This window comes from Prenolepis imparis, unplaced genomic scaffold, assembly GCF_030444845.1.
Source record: "Prenolepis imparis isolate NDT839.2.m4 unplaced genomic scaffold, iyPreImpa1.0 SCAF_11, whole genome shotgun sequence".
Taxonomy (NCBI): domain Eukaryota; kingdom Metazoa; phylum Arthropoda; class Insecta; order Hymenoptera; family Formicidae; genus Prenolepis; species Prenolepis imparis.
This window is the reverse complement of record NW_028141169.1, coordinates 1,630,027-1,646,049: the sequence shown is the minus strand read 5'-3', so window position 1 is coordinate 1,646,049 and position 16,023 is coordinate 1,630,027. Positions and strand designations below refer to the sequence as shown.

The 16,023-nt window shown below is 37.5% G+C and overlaps 3 protein-coding genes across 6 annotated transcripts in view; 2 read left to right on the top strand and 1 right to left on the bottom strand.

The window, feature by feature from the left end:
• Positions 1-7,833, top strand: part of Ft (cadherin-related tumor suppressor fat) — a 96,261-nt gene extending 88,428 nt beyond the window's left edge. For 2 of the 3 annotated variants that reach the window (XM_083049517.1, XM_083049516.1), the window contains 8 exons: positions 39-320; positions 568-872; positions 992-1,257; positions 1,495-1,938; positions 2,275-2,644; positions 3,117-3,323; positions 3,570-4,557; positions 4,774-7,833. In XM_083049517.1, coding sequence (XP_082905643.1) covers positions 39-320; positions 568-872; positions 992-1,257; positions 1,495-1,938; positions 2,275-2,644; positions 3,117-3,323; positions 3,570-4,557; positions 4,774-5,873 — 3,962 coding nt within the window. In that variant the 3' untranslated portion in view covers positions 5,874-7,833. The remainder of the gene's footprint in view (positions 1-38; positions 321-567; positions 873-991; positions 1,258-1,494; positions 1,939-2,274; positions 2,645-3,116; positions 3,324-3,569; positions 4,558-4,773) is intronic. The other variant, XM_083049518.1, reaches the window with a different exon arrangement.
• Positions 7,834-8,066: 233 nt separating this feature from the next.
• On the top strand, positions 8,067-13,071 carry LOC145942628 (uncharacterized). The gene is made up of 11 exons (XM_083049542.1): positions 8,067-8,471; positions 8,879-9,165; positions 9,616-9,812; positions 10,017-10,519; positions 10,591-10,776; positions 10,862-11,427; positions 11,504-11,576; positions 11,819-12,014; positions 12,087-12,284; positions 12,443-12,661; positions 12,842-13,071. The coding sequence occupies exons 1-11, from the start codon at positions 8,334-8,336 to the stop codon at positions 12,868-12,870; spliced, it is 2,592 nt and encodes an 863-aa protein (XP_082905668.1). The 5' UTR covers positions 8,067-8,333; the 3' UTR covers positions 12,871-13,071.
• On the bottom strand, positions 9,135-15,095 carry LOC145942623 (uncharacterized). Of its 2 annotated transcripts, XM_083049535.1 has the most exons (4): positions 14,784-15,095; positions 14,364-14,658; positions 13,685-14,284; positions 9,135-9,257 (listed from the first exon to the last, which is right to left on the bottom strand). In XM_083049535.1, the coding sequence occupies exons 2-3, from the start codon at positions 14,652-14,654 to the stop codon at positions 13,697-13,699; spliced, it is 879 nt and encodes a 292-aa protein (XP_082905661.1). In that variant the 5' UTR covers positions 14,655-14,658; positions 14,784-15,095; the 3' UTR covers positions 9,135-9,257; positions 13,685-13,696. The 2 variants fall into 2 exon arrangements, with proteins under 2 accessions (XP_082905661.1, XP_082905660.1); XM_083049534.1 differs by lacking the exon at positions 9,135-9,257 and having other exon boundaries at positions 13,249-14,284.
• Positions 15,096-16,023: the final 928 nt, after the last annotated feature.

Here is a 16,023-nt window from a genome sequence, read left to right as displayed (position 1 = left end):
ATTATCTTTTTACTGATATATTAATTGTGTTTGCGCAGAAATCGGCTACTCGCTGAGCGTCTCTGGCAACGATGGACGACATCCTGACGTGGTCTCCAAGGTCACGATCGAATTCCTGCTTTTCTCGAATGCCACAATCGAGAACAGCATAACTCTGCAAATTTCCAAACTGACCGCAAAAGATTTTCTCAGTCAATATTACCGAGCCCTTTTGGATCTCCTGCAGGAGAAGATCGAAATCGGCGATACACTCACCATTTTCAGCATCGGTGAGAACGGACAGGATGTGAATGTCCACTTGGCAGTGGAATCTCCGCAAGGTAAACTAAAAATATTATAAATAAATGTATATCAAAAACTGGAGTATATTATGTGAATATCAAAAGATATGTGCATATCTAGTATATTAGTGTTATATTATTAATTATATGATGTAAATAAACATAAATTGTGATATCATAATTTAAATATATATTAAAAGATATTTATATATTTTATATTCGGTGTTAATCGTATTATATAATAATATGCATAGATATAAGAAAGTGATAACATTATTTTGTTCAGGATATCGTACAAAGTACGAAGTGTCCGATCTGTTGATGCGCAATCGGGATCAAATTCAGACGCTACTCGAAGATAGCACGTTCACCATCGGCTATTCCCCGTGCAAGAACATGCCATGCGAGAACGGTGGCAGCTGCAGCGATCGATTGGCCATATACGACGATGCCAGAATCACCGACAGCCAGGCGCTGATCCTGACATCACCTAGAATGATGCACGAGATGGTCTGCAAGTGTCGGGACGGCTTCACCGGCGACAAATGCGAGAGAAGGCAAGATCCATGTTCGCCAAATCCCTGCTTGCTGGTGAGTATTGATCGAAATTACAAAATTATTTCGCCAGAAAATGTAGAATAGAATTTAACACACATACGTGATAGAATTAAAAATTTTTGCATAACACATTCTCTTCTTTTTATCCTTAGGGAGGACAATGCCGGCGTTTGGGATACGATTTCCAATGCACTTGTCCCATGGATCGCGACGGCAAGCTGTGTGAGCTCGAAAGAGGCGACGCATGTGCTAGCAATCCCTGTCGGAACGGCGGATCCTGTAGAAACAGCCCAGATAGCTTCAGCTTTTTCTGTCTCTGCCGAGCGGGCTACAGGGGAAATCATTGTGAGGCAGTCACCGACTCTTGTCGACCGAATCCTTGTTTGTACGGTGGTTTGTGCGTGGGCGAGAAACCTGGGTACGTTGATTCTTCGATTACATATAATTATAATATTTTAGTTATATCCATTAACGAGAAAATTGAAGAGAAAATAAAGAGAAAATTTTTATGCAAAATAAGAAATTAAAATATATTTATACTAAAATATTGCATATATATAAATATATAATATAGTATACTATAGTATATAATTATATTATATTAATTGTATTATATAACATTACAAAAAAATGAAAATAAAATTATCGCGCGCAGATATCGATGCAGCTGTCCCGAAGGTCGCTATGGTCGACATTGCGAGCGCTCGACCTTCGGCTTCGACGAGCTGTCGTACATGACGTTCCCAGCTCTGGACTCCAACACGAACGACATTACTATCGTATTCGCCACCACGAAGTCGGACGCTTTATTGCTGTACAATTACGCGCCGCAGACGGGCGGCCGCTCGGACTTCGTCGTATTGGAGCTGATTGACGGTCGAGTGGTCTTCTCGTACGGCGGTGCCAGAAGCGCGATCACCACCGTCGCCATCAAGACCGAGAAGTCGGTGTCGGACGGCGAGTGGCGCAAGGTCACCGCCACCAGAAACGGCAGAGTCGTCTCGCTCAGCGTGTCCGTTTGCAGGGAACACGGTGATGTCTGCGACGATTGTAAACCTGGCGACGGTACCTGTTACGCAGACGACGTGGGTCTGACCGGGTTAGTGTTTTTCATGATTCTTCACTGATAAAGCTGTAAAACGAGGAGAATTAATTATATGATAGTCTTGCAAAAATTGCACTTTTCTTTTAGTTTTAGCAAAAAGTTCTCTATCATTAAAATGAATCTATTATTACTCTATAAAATTTTTAATTATTATAAAATTATGAAGAATTTTAAATTAAAGAATTCGATTATATGATACTATACTAGAAATAATTATTAGAAATTATATCTTCAAAGACATTTCTCTTGACTATACAATATTTAATAGCACTTTATGTGCTACAAAATTAATTTACGTGCGAGGATCTTGATGATCGGATATATTTACAGGACCCTGAACTTCAACAACAACCCTCTTTTACTGGGTGGTCTGGAGAACGCCGATCCTGTGCTAGAACGTCCCGGCCAGGTGCATTCCGATGATTTTGTGGGTTGCATTCATTCTGTGGCGATAAACGGAAGGGCCCTGAATCTGACGAATCCGGTCGCGTCGCGCGGCGTTAAGTCCACGTGCGTCAGATCGCAGCGAAGTCCTTGCCTAAGGGACGAGAAAGACACCACTTCCGTCTGCGGTGTGGGCGCGCGATGTTACGACAAGTGGCACCAGGTGACATGTCAATGCGGATCCCTGACAGCGCCCAACTGTCATAACGCCTTGGAATCCGTCACCTTGAGCGAGGGAGGATTTATTGAGTTTAAGGTAATTTAAGTAGACATTTAAATTATAATTTTTGTATGTAAATGTTATAAAATTCATTATAAATTTCTTTCTAAAAAATTAGCAAATTAACGCTATTTTAATATTTTTTAAGAACTCAGCTGACTAAAGCGTTAATTTGCTAATTAAATTTTAAAATATATAAAAATATGTTATAAGAATTAAAATATAATAATGTTATAAATAATATGTTGTAATACTTTAAACTCGAATAATATTTTTTGATAGAAATCAGCTGATAACTATCAAAAATATTAATTAAAAATATTAAAGCGTTAATTTGCTAATTAAATTTTTAAAATAAGAATATGTTATAAAAATTAAAATAATAATATGTTTTAAATAATATGTTATAATTTCTTAAACTCGATTAATATTTTTGACAGTTATCAGCTGATTTCTTTTTTTTATTAATTAAAAACATTGTAGTGATAACATTATTGTTCACACACAGATTTCGGAGAAACATAAAAGAATGCAATTGTTGGAGTATCTCTATGGTGGTTCGACAATATGGCATACGAATCGTGTTAGACGCGATGACACGAGCTTCATAACAAATTCTTCTCCATTGAAGACGATCGGTCTGATGTTCAGAACTGTAAAACCTGACGGCATCTTGATATACGCCGCGACCAACAAACATTTTACATCCGTAGAGGTAAGACACATGTTGAAATGTATCTTTTATTATTAAAAACATTTATATTTTTAACAACACTCAATTCTCAAGGAATTTTTATTAACTGTCACTTTTTTCTATAATAATTTCTTGTTCTATTTTTCTTGATTTTCTCGGAATATAAATAAATTAATAAAATAAATAATATTGTTAAATGTAAAGAAATAAATAGAATCCAATTTTATCTTGTGGCTCAATAATTGACGTGACTATCCTATTCTTCAGCTTCATAACGGTCAGCTGATTTACACTTCTCTGCTCGGCTCACCGGTCAACATGTCAATCAACATCGAGCGCGGGCTCGCCGATGGACACTGGCATAATCTGACTCTCCACGCCTATACCGGAGGATTAAGACTGTTGGTCGACGGTGTCGTGACAGGTGACGAGTTGGATTCGGCGGGTGTTCACGACTTTCTCGATCCCTACTTGTCTGTCCTGTCGATCGGCGGAGTCAACCGGGATCTCTATTACGCTCATAGCGCTGACGCTCGGGGCTTCGAGGGTTGTCTAGCTAACTTTACCATCAACAACGAGGTGCAGCCGTTCAACGGCTCCGGTTCCATCTTCAAAGATGTACTGTATCATGGCAAAGTGAGCACCGGGTGTAGAGGACCTATCGGCATCAATGCGGCCGCAACCGCGGATCCTCTCAGTATCGGCATCACTCTGGTCATCGTCTTCTTCGTCATTCTGCTAATCGCCATGCTGGTAAGCTTCATAGTATTCCGATTGCGCCGACAAAATAAGGAAAAGTCGGCGCCGTCGGTTGTCAACAAGAACACGAACGCCATCATGACCGGAAATTCGATGGTCGGCGCCGGAAACGACAATCTCATGTCGCGACACGAGAACACGTACATCTCAGATACGTCGGATTTGCGTGGCGTGGGCCACATGGGACCCGAGTTAATCTCGAAAAAGTACAAGGAGCGTGAGATCAACGCTACAACTGAGCATCGACCGCAACGACCCGACATCATCGAGCGAGAGGTCACCAAGTCACCGCCAATCCGGGACGAACATCTGCCCTTGCCACCCCCAACTCAGACCTCTCTGCACTCGCACGAGCATAATCCGGAACCCGATATCCCGGAGCACTACGACCTGGAGAACGCCAGCTCGATTGCACCCAGCGACATTGACATCGTGTATCATTATAAAGGCTATCGCGATGGCATGAGAAAGTACAAAGCCACTCCACCTCCTTTAGGTAAGAGAAGACTGTAATTATAGTTTTGACGAGAGATAGTAAAAAATTCAAGATATATAATATAGATGATTTCTCAAGATATAAAAAAATGATAAAATCTAAGTTTTAAATCTACAATAATTTATTATACAAAAATGTTTGCTAATTTTTTAAAAGCTTCAATTTTTATATATTAAGAAATGTGTTATGCAATCGGTTTAACAATTTCCCGTGCAGGTAATTATAGCAATCACCATAAGCACACGGGGCAGCAACACCGCCATACCGGACCTTTTCCACCGCGAGCTATGCCGCCGCCCAACGTGAACCAACCACCTGGACCGACGCCGAAACTACTCCAAAGTACCCCATTGGCGAGACTGTCGCCCAGCAGTGAATTATCCGCGCAACAACCGCGGATTCTTACGCTTCACGATATCAGCGGAAAGCCGCTGCAAAGCGCGTTGCTAGCCACCACGTCCTCGTCCGGCGGCGTCGGCAAAGACGCGTTGAATTCCAACAGCGAGAGGAGCCTCAACTCGCCCATCATGAGTCAGCTGTCGGGCTCGACCGCCAGCAGGAAGGCTCCGCAGTCCAACAACGAGAATTCGGTGAACAACGTATCATCAGGCCCGATGGGTCTCACCGCAGAGGAGATCGAGCGATTGAATTCTCGTCCGAGAACGTCCAGTCTGGTCTCCACCCTGGACGCCGTGAGCTCCTCCAGCGAAGCGAGGGGTCCACCCGCTCACGGACCCCTGCACCATCATCGACGTCATACGCCACCCGCGGAGAGACTCGAGCGACGAAATTCCTCGACCACCGACGAGAGCGGCAACGACAGCTTCACGTGCTCCGAGATCGAATACGACAACGGCTCGCTGGTAGGTGACAAGCGGTCCAACAACCTGTTCGCCAAGCAGGACGACGAGGGCAGCGGACCCCAGGGAAGCAGGAGCAACGTCGAGTCGTCGCAGTCGACGAAGCCGCCTTTACCGCCGAACGTTGTCGGCAACTATGACGGCTTTGACAGCTCGTTCCGCGGCTCCCTCAGCACCCTCGTCGCCTCGGACGACGATCTGTCGACCCACATGGGTGGTCTCCTCTATGGCAACCATGCCAGCAATGGTTCACCTACTACCACTACCACCACCACCACTACTACTATCACCACCGCCGCCGAGGACGCCCTTAGCTGGGACTATCTGCTCAACTGGAGACCCAACTTCGAGAGCCTCGTCGGCGTCTTCATCGACATCGCCGAATTGCCGGACAGCACCAGCCGAGTACCTAGACTACCGGCGAATATCCCTAAACCGTCCGAGGAATACGTTTGAAATAATTCCGGGACGGTGCCAAGACAATTTATTAGTGAACTAATTAATAGTTTAGTGATCTTGAAAATTGTTTCGGAGAAGAGAGAGATTGTAAAGATTCTCCTTCCCTGAAAAAAAATGCGAAAGCTACGATGTAGAAATGTTGTCGAATTGTTGCTGTTTAATTGACTAGTTGAACATTTGTATAACAATAGTATATATGAATCGCGACATCCACAGCATCGGGGCTTCGGATGATCGCGATCTCGAGTCATTGCGAAAATGCGTTTAAGAAAGGTGCCGATTTTTTAAAACGTGTAGGTAGGTTCTAAGTGTTGTTGGTGAACAAAATCGTTGCAACATATTTATGACGTTGCAGCGAGGTGCCGCGCTAATAAACGCACGATCATCTTGCCATAAAATGTACTTTTTCTCGAAGAAAGAGAGAGAGAAAGACTCGTTATTTTTTATCGTACTCTTTATTTCGAATTTTTGTAAATATTGAATGACACGTTTTTAATCAAAAAACGACTCGCTCGCAAAATTCCTATCCCTCGGTTATACGATCGGTCGAACTGCACAAAACTTCTCTTGCGATAATGATTATAATATCGATTGCAATTAAGATTAAAATTAATATTATTTAATATTAATATTTTAAAAATTACGCACAATATTAATATTGATGCTCAATTCACACGGAAACATGCGGGAATAAACATTTGTATTTTATGCATTTCGAACGATCGTACGCGATATTAAATACGAAACACGAATTTACGTTGAATGTTATTTTAATTACGAGGTGGACAAATGTGCGACTAAGCATCGAGGTAATCTAATTAACTAGCGACTCTTGTATACATAAATCCTAAACAGCCGTGCCAGATATACATTCGATGCAGTTGCACACGTCGTAATTATTGGTTGAATGGCTAAATGTATGCATGCGTATGTGTGTGTGTGTGTGTATGCGCTCTTACCTCAATAGCATTTAAATCAGAGATTAAAACTATTACGTTCTTCTATTTATTTAATTGTAACACGAGAAAATTTTCGATATATTTTGCAGCATATATATTCTTTATATAATTTTATATATATTTTTGTTATATGTAATCACAAACATGTGTTATATTTTATGATTATATTTAAAAAATTAATTTCTCGATAATAACAAGATAAGAGATAAATAAAAGTTAAAAATAAAGGATAAAAAAAATTAGTGATTAGTGATAGTTGTGAACATTTCTTGTGTATTGCAATTTTATAAATAGAAATGCTAATTCGATGAGTTTAAATTTCGATGCCATAAATTAACACCATATTATGTAAAATTTTTCTATAAATCGAAATTAAATTTGCCGAAATTATATAATAATTTTAATATCTGATTTCAACAATCCGGGACTCATCGTTAAATTCATAATTTGTTGAAGTATAGCCACTCCTAGCCATTCGATTGAAAACAATGTGGTTTGATTGGAAGAATGTCTGCCGAGAGAAGAGAAAGAGAGAGAATTTGTCTTCCCTCATTATAAGGAATAACCACTTCGCTATTATCGATACTACTCGAATCGTAAAGATAACGGAACTTATCTCGCTGACGGGATTATATTGGATATATAATGTAATGTCGTCGTGTCGATTCGTGCTCAATAATTCGTATTCGTTAGAGAGACAATAACGCGGCGCCGTCGAAGCGTTCCTGAGAGTACCTGCTTATTATCGCAGACTCCACCAGACTGATATTTTTCCTCTTTCGCTAATTTTTGCAATTTCGCAAGAGTAGCGACTCGCTTGATACGTTTACGTTGTAAATTATGACACAGGTCTGTCCGCGATCTGTCTCACCCTGTAAATAAAACTGTCGCGTGTGAGAAAGTTTGTACAAAAAAGTGCGAATGCGTGCTACTTTATCATCATCGACCATAATTCGTAATAGATGACAAATTTGTAAAAACTGCCGTGTATCTTCATTTTATTTATCTTCTTGTCAGTCCCCTTAAATTAAGATACGTCGATATAATTTTCTGATACATCAAGTTGCTTCGAAGTTCGTTTTTGTAGCATAAATAATTTTCCTTTGTTTTATACCACATAATTTTGAAAAGTATTTTTTTAATTATAAATATTAAATTTAATTACAATTATGAAATATATTAAATAAATATAGCACCTGAAGAAAGTTCACTATCTATAATACTATTGTCGATAAATCGTGAACAAGCTACCGATCTTCATCTCTTATCTCGTGGCTCCAAATACTTTTGTCAAAACCGATTTCATTGCATATATAATATTAATCAAATATTAATTATTATATTTATTCTTATTATTTATTGTATTTATTAATTTGAGACCGAATTTCTCGATCGATTTGTGAACGGAACACGAGAGGAAGCTCGTAGCGCGAAAGTTTATTGGCCTCTCGTGTCGGACTATCGGATTATCTGATGGATCGGTTATAATGTACAGATAATGATATCTCCACTTCCGTCATACGACGACGAGATCCTGAATAGCGCTTACGCAAATATCTCTCTGATCGCCGACAAGGTCTGGACTTACGATCCCGAGGATCCCTTCCGAAAGTTAAATCATTCCCTCTGGATTCAAGTGAGACGCGCAACTTTCGATACTCTCTTTCGAGTATCCGATAAATATCTAAAGTACCCATATTTTTTTACCAGTATTGACCCCTATCATCATTTGATGACATTTTGAATATTTAAAAAAAAATTGTAAATTTTCTACACACTACTTATTTATATATATCGAAGATAAGAAAAATAATATCTGTATTCTATCCTCTTCATTAATTAAATTGGGAAATTATTCGACAATTATCTGTCATCTTCATTAATTAAGTTGACAAATATATTTCATATATATCGTATAAAATAATAAAAAATATACTGTCGAATGATTGAAGGTGAAAAAACTACCGTAATACTTGAGAGCTTCGGGATAAGAAGGGAGGAGAAATCTATTCTGGCATAATGATAACTTATCGTTAATGTCAGAGTTGCGAGGTAATCGCGAAGTACCAAGAAAATAGTGATTATCATCGTCCGAGACTCGTCCGAGACGTCATCTCTGAATCGCGCTTGGCGAAATACGGTAATTATGAGTACGACGAGCAGCACGAGGGAATGTACAGGCCGGACGACGACGGTAAATCGTCGGGTAGCGGGCCTCGTCACTTCCGTTCAACTACTACGGAGGCTGTGGAACCGTGGATGCTTCCTGAAGTTCAAGAACACTTCGCCCGGTTAATCTCACCGAACTGCACGCGATCGCATCGGGAACCGTTAGTTCGCCTCAGCACTTCCGTATTATTTTTATATTTCACTCTTATAAACCATAAGCCTCTCTCTTTTCTTCCTCTTCCTCCCCCTCCATCTGCGCGCGAGAAATTTTCAGAGATAAAAATATCGAAATTAATTATTTAATAATCAATTATTATATCATTTAATAATTAATAGTATTATCTATGCGATAATAATAAGGGGACAATAAAAATAAGAATAATAAATAATAATGAATTTAAGAAATTAATTGGAGAGAGAAGTATAATAATATAAATTGTAATTAATTATTCAATGTTTATAATACTTTTCAACGCGACATTCGAATTTTATATCACATATGCAAAAATATATGTATATATATATATATATATATATATATATATATATATATAAATATGTACGTAATATTGATTGATTGCGACTAGATTTTTCATATCTCACATTAACAGTATGTTCAATATGCAAAGCTCAGCAATACCGAAGTGTAACACCTTGAGGAAGGGAAACGAAGTTGTTTGCTCGAGTCTCCAATCGAATTGGAACGAAAGCTCGAAAAGGCGACGTCAAAAGATCAGTCCGAAGAAGAGCAAAAAAGTTGGATTACATGACGAATTACTTCCAATTCATAAATCGGAAACCAATAATGGTAAGCAATATTTTTAAAGTTCACAACCATATAAAAGTAATATATACATCATCCTTAAGTCGAAAAAGCATTAGAAATTATATAACTCCTACTTATCTCATATATTTTTCTTTATTTATTTTATCTAAAAGTCTAAAGTTTTTATTATAATTAAATTTTATAAATTAAAGTTTCATTCTTCTATTGCATATATTGCGTTGTCAGGACATGAAAAGTCGATTGAAATGTTCGCTCGTCATCGTCGATACACCGTCGAAACCGCTGCAGAGATGCAACTGGAGTCTCGCATCGGGAGCGATGCTGTGCGCGATATATGGAACTCTGAAAAGTTTCAGCAACCGCAACAGCAACACCAGCGGAATCATCAACGAATCGCACGGCAAACGCAGCCCGCCATCCGGAATCAACAACAATATTACTGCACCTTGCAGTATCAGCCTCTGGTCCTAAGAACGGAGTATCAGCGAAGAGTGTTGCAATCACCACCTCCTCCTCCACCACCTCCGGTTTTAAGCGCCGAAGTGCCAGAATTCTTTCCAAAATCGAATTTATCTTCAATAACAACCTACAGCATGAATAATAGTGATAAGAATCGCAGGGCAGCTTGTCAGATACGTTACTTTCCGTCTCTGAACGACAGAAATTATCAGACCGACCTGTTTCCTTACAATAGACCGCAACATGAGATCGCAACGACCGTTTTTCCGGTAAATAAAGAGTCGAGGATAAAATCTCGTATCAATATAATTGACTCTTTGCGATTTCTCTATATATATAGAACACTAGAATGTCTATACTACCAGCGACCGAAACGAACATGTTCCGTTCACCTCAGGAATGGATCCAAAGGATCGCACCACCGGTGCAATTGCAATTGACAGCGTCTTCTTCAGCGTCACCTCTGCCGATCTGCACGTCCCTGCGATCGATTCACGACGCTGCGATCGTCCATCGTCCCTTGCAGGTATTCTTTTCGATAAAAATAATATTCATCATTCAATATATTTAATAAAAGATCCTGACAAAGTCGCGTATTATATAATTTACAGATATACGAGAAATTTTTGCCCTGTACCCAACCGAGTCCAACAACATCTATACCAGTGTATCAACGACCGATGGAGCTATATCAGGAACCGACGCCGAAGCGGAAGAATCAGGGGGTCGACTTCAACAACCTCATACTATTGACGAAAAATAACATCAAGACGCGACGTTCAAAGAACACCGCTCAGCAACCCTTCCTCCTGGAGTCCAAGCAGAGTCTGAGAACTTCTGGTCGCAACGTCCAGGTGCAGTGGTTCGACAAGGATCGTTGCACGAGGGGATCAAAGGAGGTGGTGACTGTGAATGCCCTGGTCTCCGAATTGCGCAGCTTTGAGGAAAAGTACGAATGTTGCAGAGGAGCCGGCACCAGCTGGAGAACCTCCGTTGAAAATCAACAAAGATCGTCCGAGACTTCGAGATCGAGAAATAAAATTTTCGGCAGCGACAACTCGAGATGCAGGACGTCGAATGCCGAAGAGAGGAACAGGAGGACGAAGAGGCCGCTTTACAGAGACGTCCTGGCGAATGCCTCGAGCGGAGTGACCCTGGAGAACGTCTTCGAGGAAAGGTATAATAAAGTTTTGTCGAATTAGTTTGAAAATTCAAGATAATCATTGATAACCATTTTTTTCCAATTATTTCAGGTACGACGAGCTCGAGCAGCAGGCGATGGAACAATACAGAAACTCGGAAGAGTCGCTAGCCCTCAAATACCAGGTAATTTGAATATTTATCTCGTGGTAACTAGTCTGCGAAAAAAATGGATGAATCAGAAAGGATTAACAGGGATCTAAGGATTGTAAAAATAGTTTTAAAAAAAAGGGGTCCAATCTCTTTCACAATCTTGACGAAGATTGGATATTTAATTTCGCGCAGAAATGCGTTTTTTTCATTCATTTTCGTTTAACTATTTTTCACAAAACGTATCTCGCACTGATACATGTCATCATATTACACAGGAACTGGAACGACAAGCTATGGAGCAATACAGAAATAATACAGCAGGCGATGAGAAGCGTTCGATATCTTCCGAGGACCAGGATTGCTTCGATGGACAGAGATGTTCGGGATACGGGCAATGCAGTCCTTCCAGAGGACGTACAGAAAGAAAGGATAAATGTGGCGGTTCTAAAGTTGTTGCAACTTCCGCGAAATGTATGTTGGAGAAGATGCAAAGAGAGCGCGTTTCTTTAATACTCTCCGATAAAAATAACATTTTAATGTCAGGTTCTTGCTTTCCGCAAATCACCCTGTTGAAACCGAAAGGTAAATCCTTGCCGAACGTCTTTCGCGGATCGTTATGCAATGACGGTAATCAACAACCAGCCATGGCTTCGAGAAGTTTATCCGCCTTGACTGACAGACCATCGAAGGAATCGAAAAACATATGTAAGGGTGCATCAGGAGATAAAATCGATACAAATGGTGAGCAGAATAGAAAGAATAGATAGAAGAAGTATAGATAGAAGTTATAATTAATGCAGAATAACAAAAAAGAGACCTTTGCTATATTTTTGTTATATTCAATGCAACTTTGAAATTCAAAATTGATTTCGAAATCATTGCCATTGATTTTTTTTAAGTCTCAGTTCGGACATCATCGAAGCGGCATCTGATACTGATGTCACCCTTCGAGAGGAAATCAGAGGCCAGACGAATAATGAAGACGACGGATTTACGAGGGATTTGTTCGCTCTCCGAAGCGAGAAGAAATGTGCTTGGATATTATCGGACCTCCGAAATCGCTCAGGATGGCAGCGGTGATGAAAATATAACGATCATACAGTCACCTAGCACAGAAGGTATAACATATATCGATCGTGATACAATGTACAAAGAATGACACAAATCTAAAATATCTTTTATCGGTTTATCTCATTTCTTTTATACGTATCGCAAATTCAAGCTGGCCAAATATTTGTTCGCTTTTTTATATTAACAAACAAAAAAAAGAATTTTTCTTATTAATCTGATATTTCTAGTTTGGTTGTCTGGATTCTGGACTACCTGAACAGAAAAGTTTCAATCAAGCGAATCTTCTTGAAAATGATTGAGAGTTCGAAACTGTTTCGTTTGAAAATGACGCCGATTAGTTGCGTCTGAGAAATTTTTGAGAAAAGCGAATATGTGATATAATTAACAGACATATATTATGGAAATATAGTAATATATGAAAGAAAAGTTATCGCGCGTAATCATGTGATATACATCATATATACTGATATACAATCGATTATTAGTATATTAAGCATATTTATTTGTTCGTAAGTATATATGAAATATATGAAATATTAATAGTATAAAATACAATATCATAAAAGAAGTATAAACAAATTTAAATTGATTACATTTTGTTCGATATCTATTCTTATACTAGATATGTGTATATATAATTGCATCTATCAAAATCTCGGTGGGTTTAGATTTTATGAAAGATCATAAAACATATATTTTTCTGAAAATTATTGTTTTCAGCCTTTGAAGATTATTTAATTCTTTATGTCATCTGTTATATAAATGGTAATCTGGTAATATATAGTATAAATAAAATAAAGTTATAAAAATAAACATATAAAAAAGATCTTGTTAAAATGTATCATGTGCGATACTGTAAAAAATATTCTATCTTCTCCTACATAAATATTCTCTGACTTTTACGCATACATTCATATAAACATTTTTATAAAACACACAGCAATGAAAATAATCAGATCACACACATTGCTCAAATATTTGTATATATGTATCTACCTTATATTTCTAGAATATTATGGAAATATCTTTTATATAATAAAAGCGCATGCAGAGAAAATTGAGTTACTTACAATGGAATGGATTTACCAATTATCAAGAAACTCAAATCCAGTCTTTGGTATACTTCTCTCATCCTCTTCCTGATTTAATTGAGATGACTGAAAGCTGCTGTAGGAACTAGGTGTCTCTAACAGAGCGGTTGACTCGTTTATATCGCTCGACTTTGTTAGCGATATCACTACGGTATTCGATTGACTTTTATCTGTATCAGAATCTCTCTCCCTTACCAAACTCTCCATATCATCCTCGACATTGCTTTGTAATTTCAACAAAGAAGTCTTATTGATCAATTTAGCAAATAAACTATCTGAATGTTCGTTATCAATTCTGTTTGTCAATAAGTCGCTACATTGATCGTTTTCGAATAGGCTGCTGGTAAAAGAATCTGACTGATAACAGCTGATTTGATGCGCAGAGTTGTAACTGTCATTCATTGAACAAGGATTGTTTCTTTGTGTCTTGACAGGACTGGAAAAATGTGGTGATTCTCCAAACTGGGTCCTCAACGATTTATTTTTCACATCTTCATTAGAATCTATAATACTAAGATTCATCTGTGATTGAGTCATAAATGAAAATGGCGCAGAGTGCTCGTCTCGCCATCGTAATGTCTGTAATGTAATGAGAAATAAATAATGTCAATTTGGTCTATATTTGTTCTATATTTGCATACGCATTATTGCTACTCACAGAACCAGTTTCATCTATGACATATTTCATTCCAGTCTGTATGCACAGTTTTGGATACCACTCTGGTAATTCTTTGGTCAACTCGACCTTCTTCAAGGTATACTTTAAAGCTACCTCAGGCTGGATTATAGTTTCATTGATAGCTTGATTGCGCTCTGCTGTGCTTAAGGTGTTCCATAGCCCCTCGTAAGCTTCCTTTGTTGCGATTATATCTTCGCCAATCCTCTGAGCAATAGGATTAATATTGTAAAAGTATTGCTCTGCTCTTGTAGTAAGAGTACTGGAACTCATTTTGCTAAAATACAAAAATTTAACGCTGTTAAAAAATTAACGTTAATCGTAAATATATTCACAAATGTGTAAAAAGCAAAGAATAAATGTACGATTATCAAAATACATTAAAATAACATTTTAACGTACCTATGTCAGATATAACGACATATAAACAAAAGTAATGTTATATTGATATAACACTCGTTGTTATGTCACACAGAATAACCAGACAAACATGAAACAGGAATATCTCGAGCATATAAGTAAATTGTCATCATGTTAAAGATCACATTCAAGAAGATAACTTGAAATAAATATCAATGGAAGATAATTAGAGAGAGCACGTAAAAGTAATAAGAAGAGAGAAAGAGAAACTTCTATTTTTGTTCAATTCATATCAAATTCATTGTGATTAACACCGGCGAGATACTGTCAAAGACGCGACAAGGGATGTGTTCGGAAATCCTATTCTAAGATAAACTAGCAATTTAATTGACAAATCAGAATAAAAGAGAGCAACGATTTCTTTGTCCTGATTGGTTACTTCAATGCTATTCTACCCTACGAGTAGGATTTCCGAACGCACCTCATGTGGGAGTTGGCATAAAAATTTCTTCTAATTGATTAATGAATTAAGTGCACTGAAATTTTTGTAATGTCATCAAATGCACTCGGAATAATATATTTCTTGCGTTTGACAAGAATATGACTGGCATCAGATTAAAAAATAACATCTCAAAAATAATAATTAGCGATTCAACTTATTTAATGATATATATTTATGGAACAAAGTTGAATTTTTCTAAGAATTTGTGATAATTTTTTTTCATATATAAATATTATATCTTGTTTTTATCGCATTATTTCTTAATGATTCTTTAATTAATTTGGAATCGATTTTTTTTCTTAGCAAAAATTGTAATATTAATTTTAGAGTTGTTAGCAATAAAAAAAACATTTTTTAAGCTAAAAGAATAAAATTACATTTTTCTTTTAATTAATTTGGGTACAATAAATTTTAATCAAATTTAGGATTAAAATATAAAAACATATATCAGAAATTGAAAAACTCTATAATAAATATAATTATCTTAATATTTTCGCTAAAAGAAAATGATCAGAATTAAAATAAAATATTCTATTGTAATTTTCTAATAATTTCTCTAATCTTTTGATTGTCAATCAAAAGTATATATATATATAAAAGAAAGATATAAATAAAAATGATATATATCAATACTACATATATATGTATTTATAATACCATTAACGATGATATATAATTATATAATAATAATTTGACATTACACCATCGACAGGTAGGGAAATAATAATAAAAGTCTGATGAGAAAAGTAAATAACACGTTTATATTATTTTTCTTTTAAA

What these genes read in the sequence shown, in the direction of transcription:
- LOC145942623 (XM_083049535.1), bottom strand. Translation starts at nt 14,654, where the DNA reads ATGAGTTCCAGTACTCTTACTACAAGAGCAGAGCAATACTTTTACAAT. An exon ending in TCATAGATGAAACTGGTTCT is followed by an intron (nt 14,285 to 14,363) that starts GTGAGTAGCAAT and finishes ATTACATTACAG; the next exon opens with ACATTACGATGGCGAGACGA.
- LOC145942628 (XM_083049542.1), top strand. Translation starts at nt 8,334, where the DNA reads ATGATATCTCCACTTCCGTCATACGACGACGAGATCCTGAATAGCGCT. An exon ending in TCGCAACGACCGTTTTTCCG is followed by an intron (nt 10,520 to 10,590) that starts GTAAATAAAGAG and finishes CTATATATATAG; the next exon opens with AACACTAGAATGTCTATACT. An exon ending in CGCTAGCCCTCAAATACCAG is followed by an intron (nt 11,577 to 11,818) that starts GTAATTTGAATA and finishes CATATTACACAG; the next exon opens with GAACTGGAACGACAAGCTAT.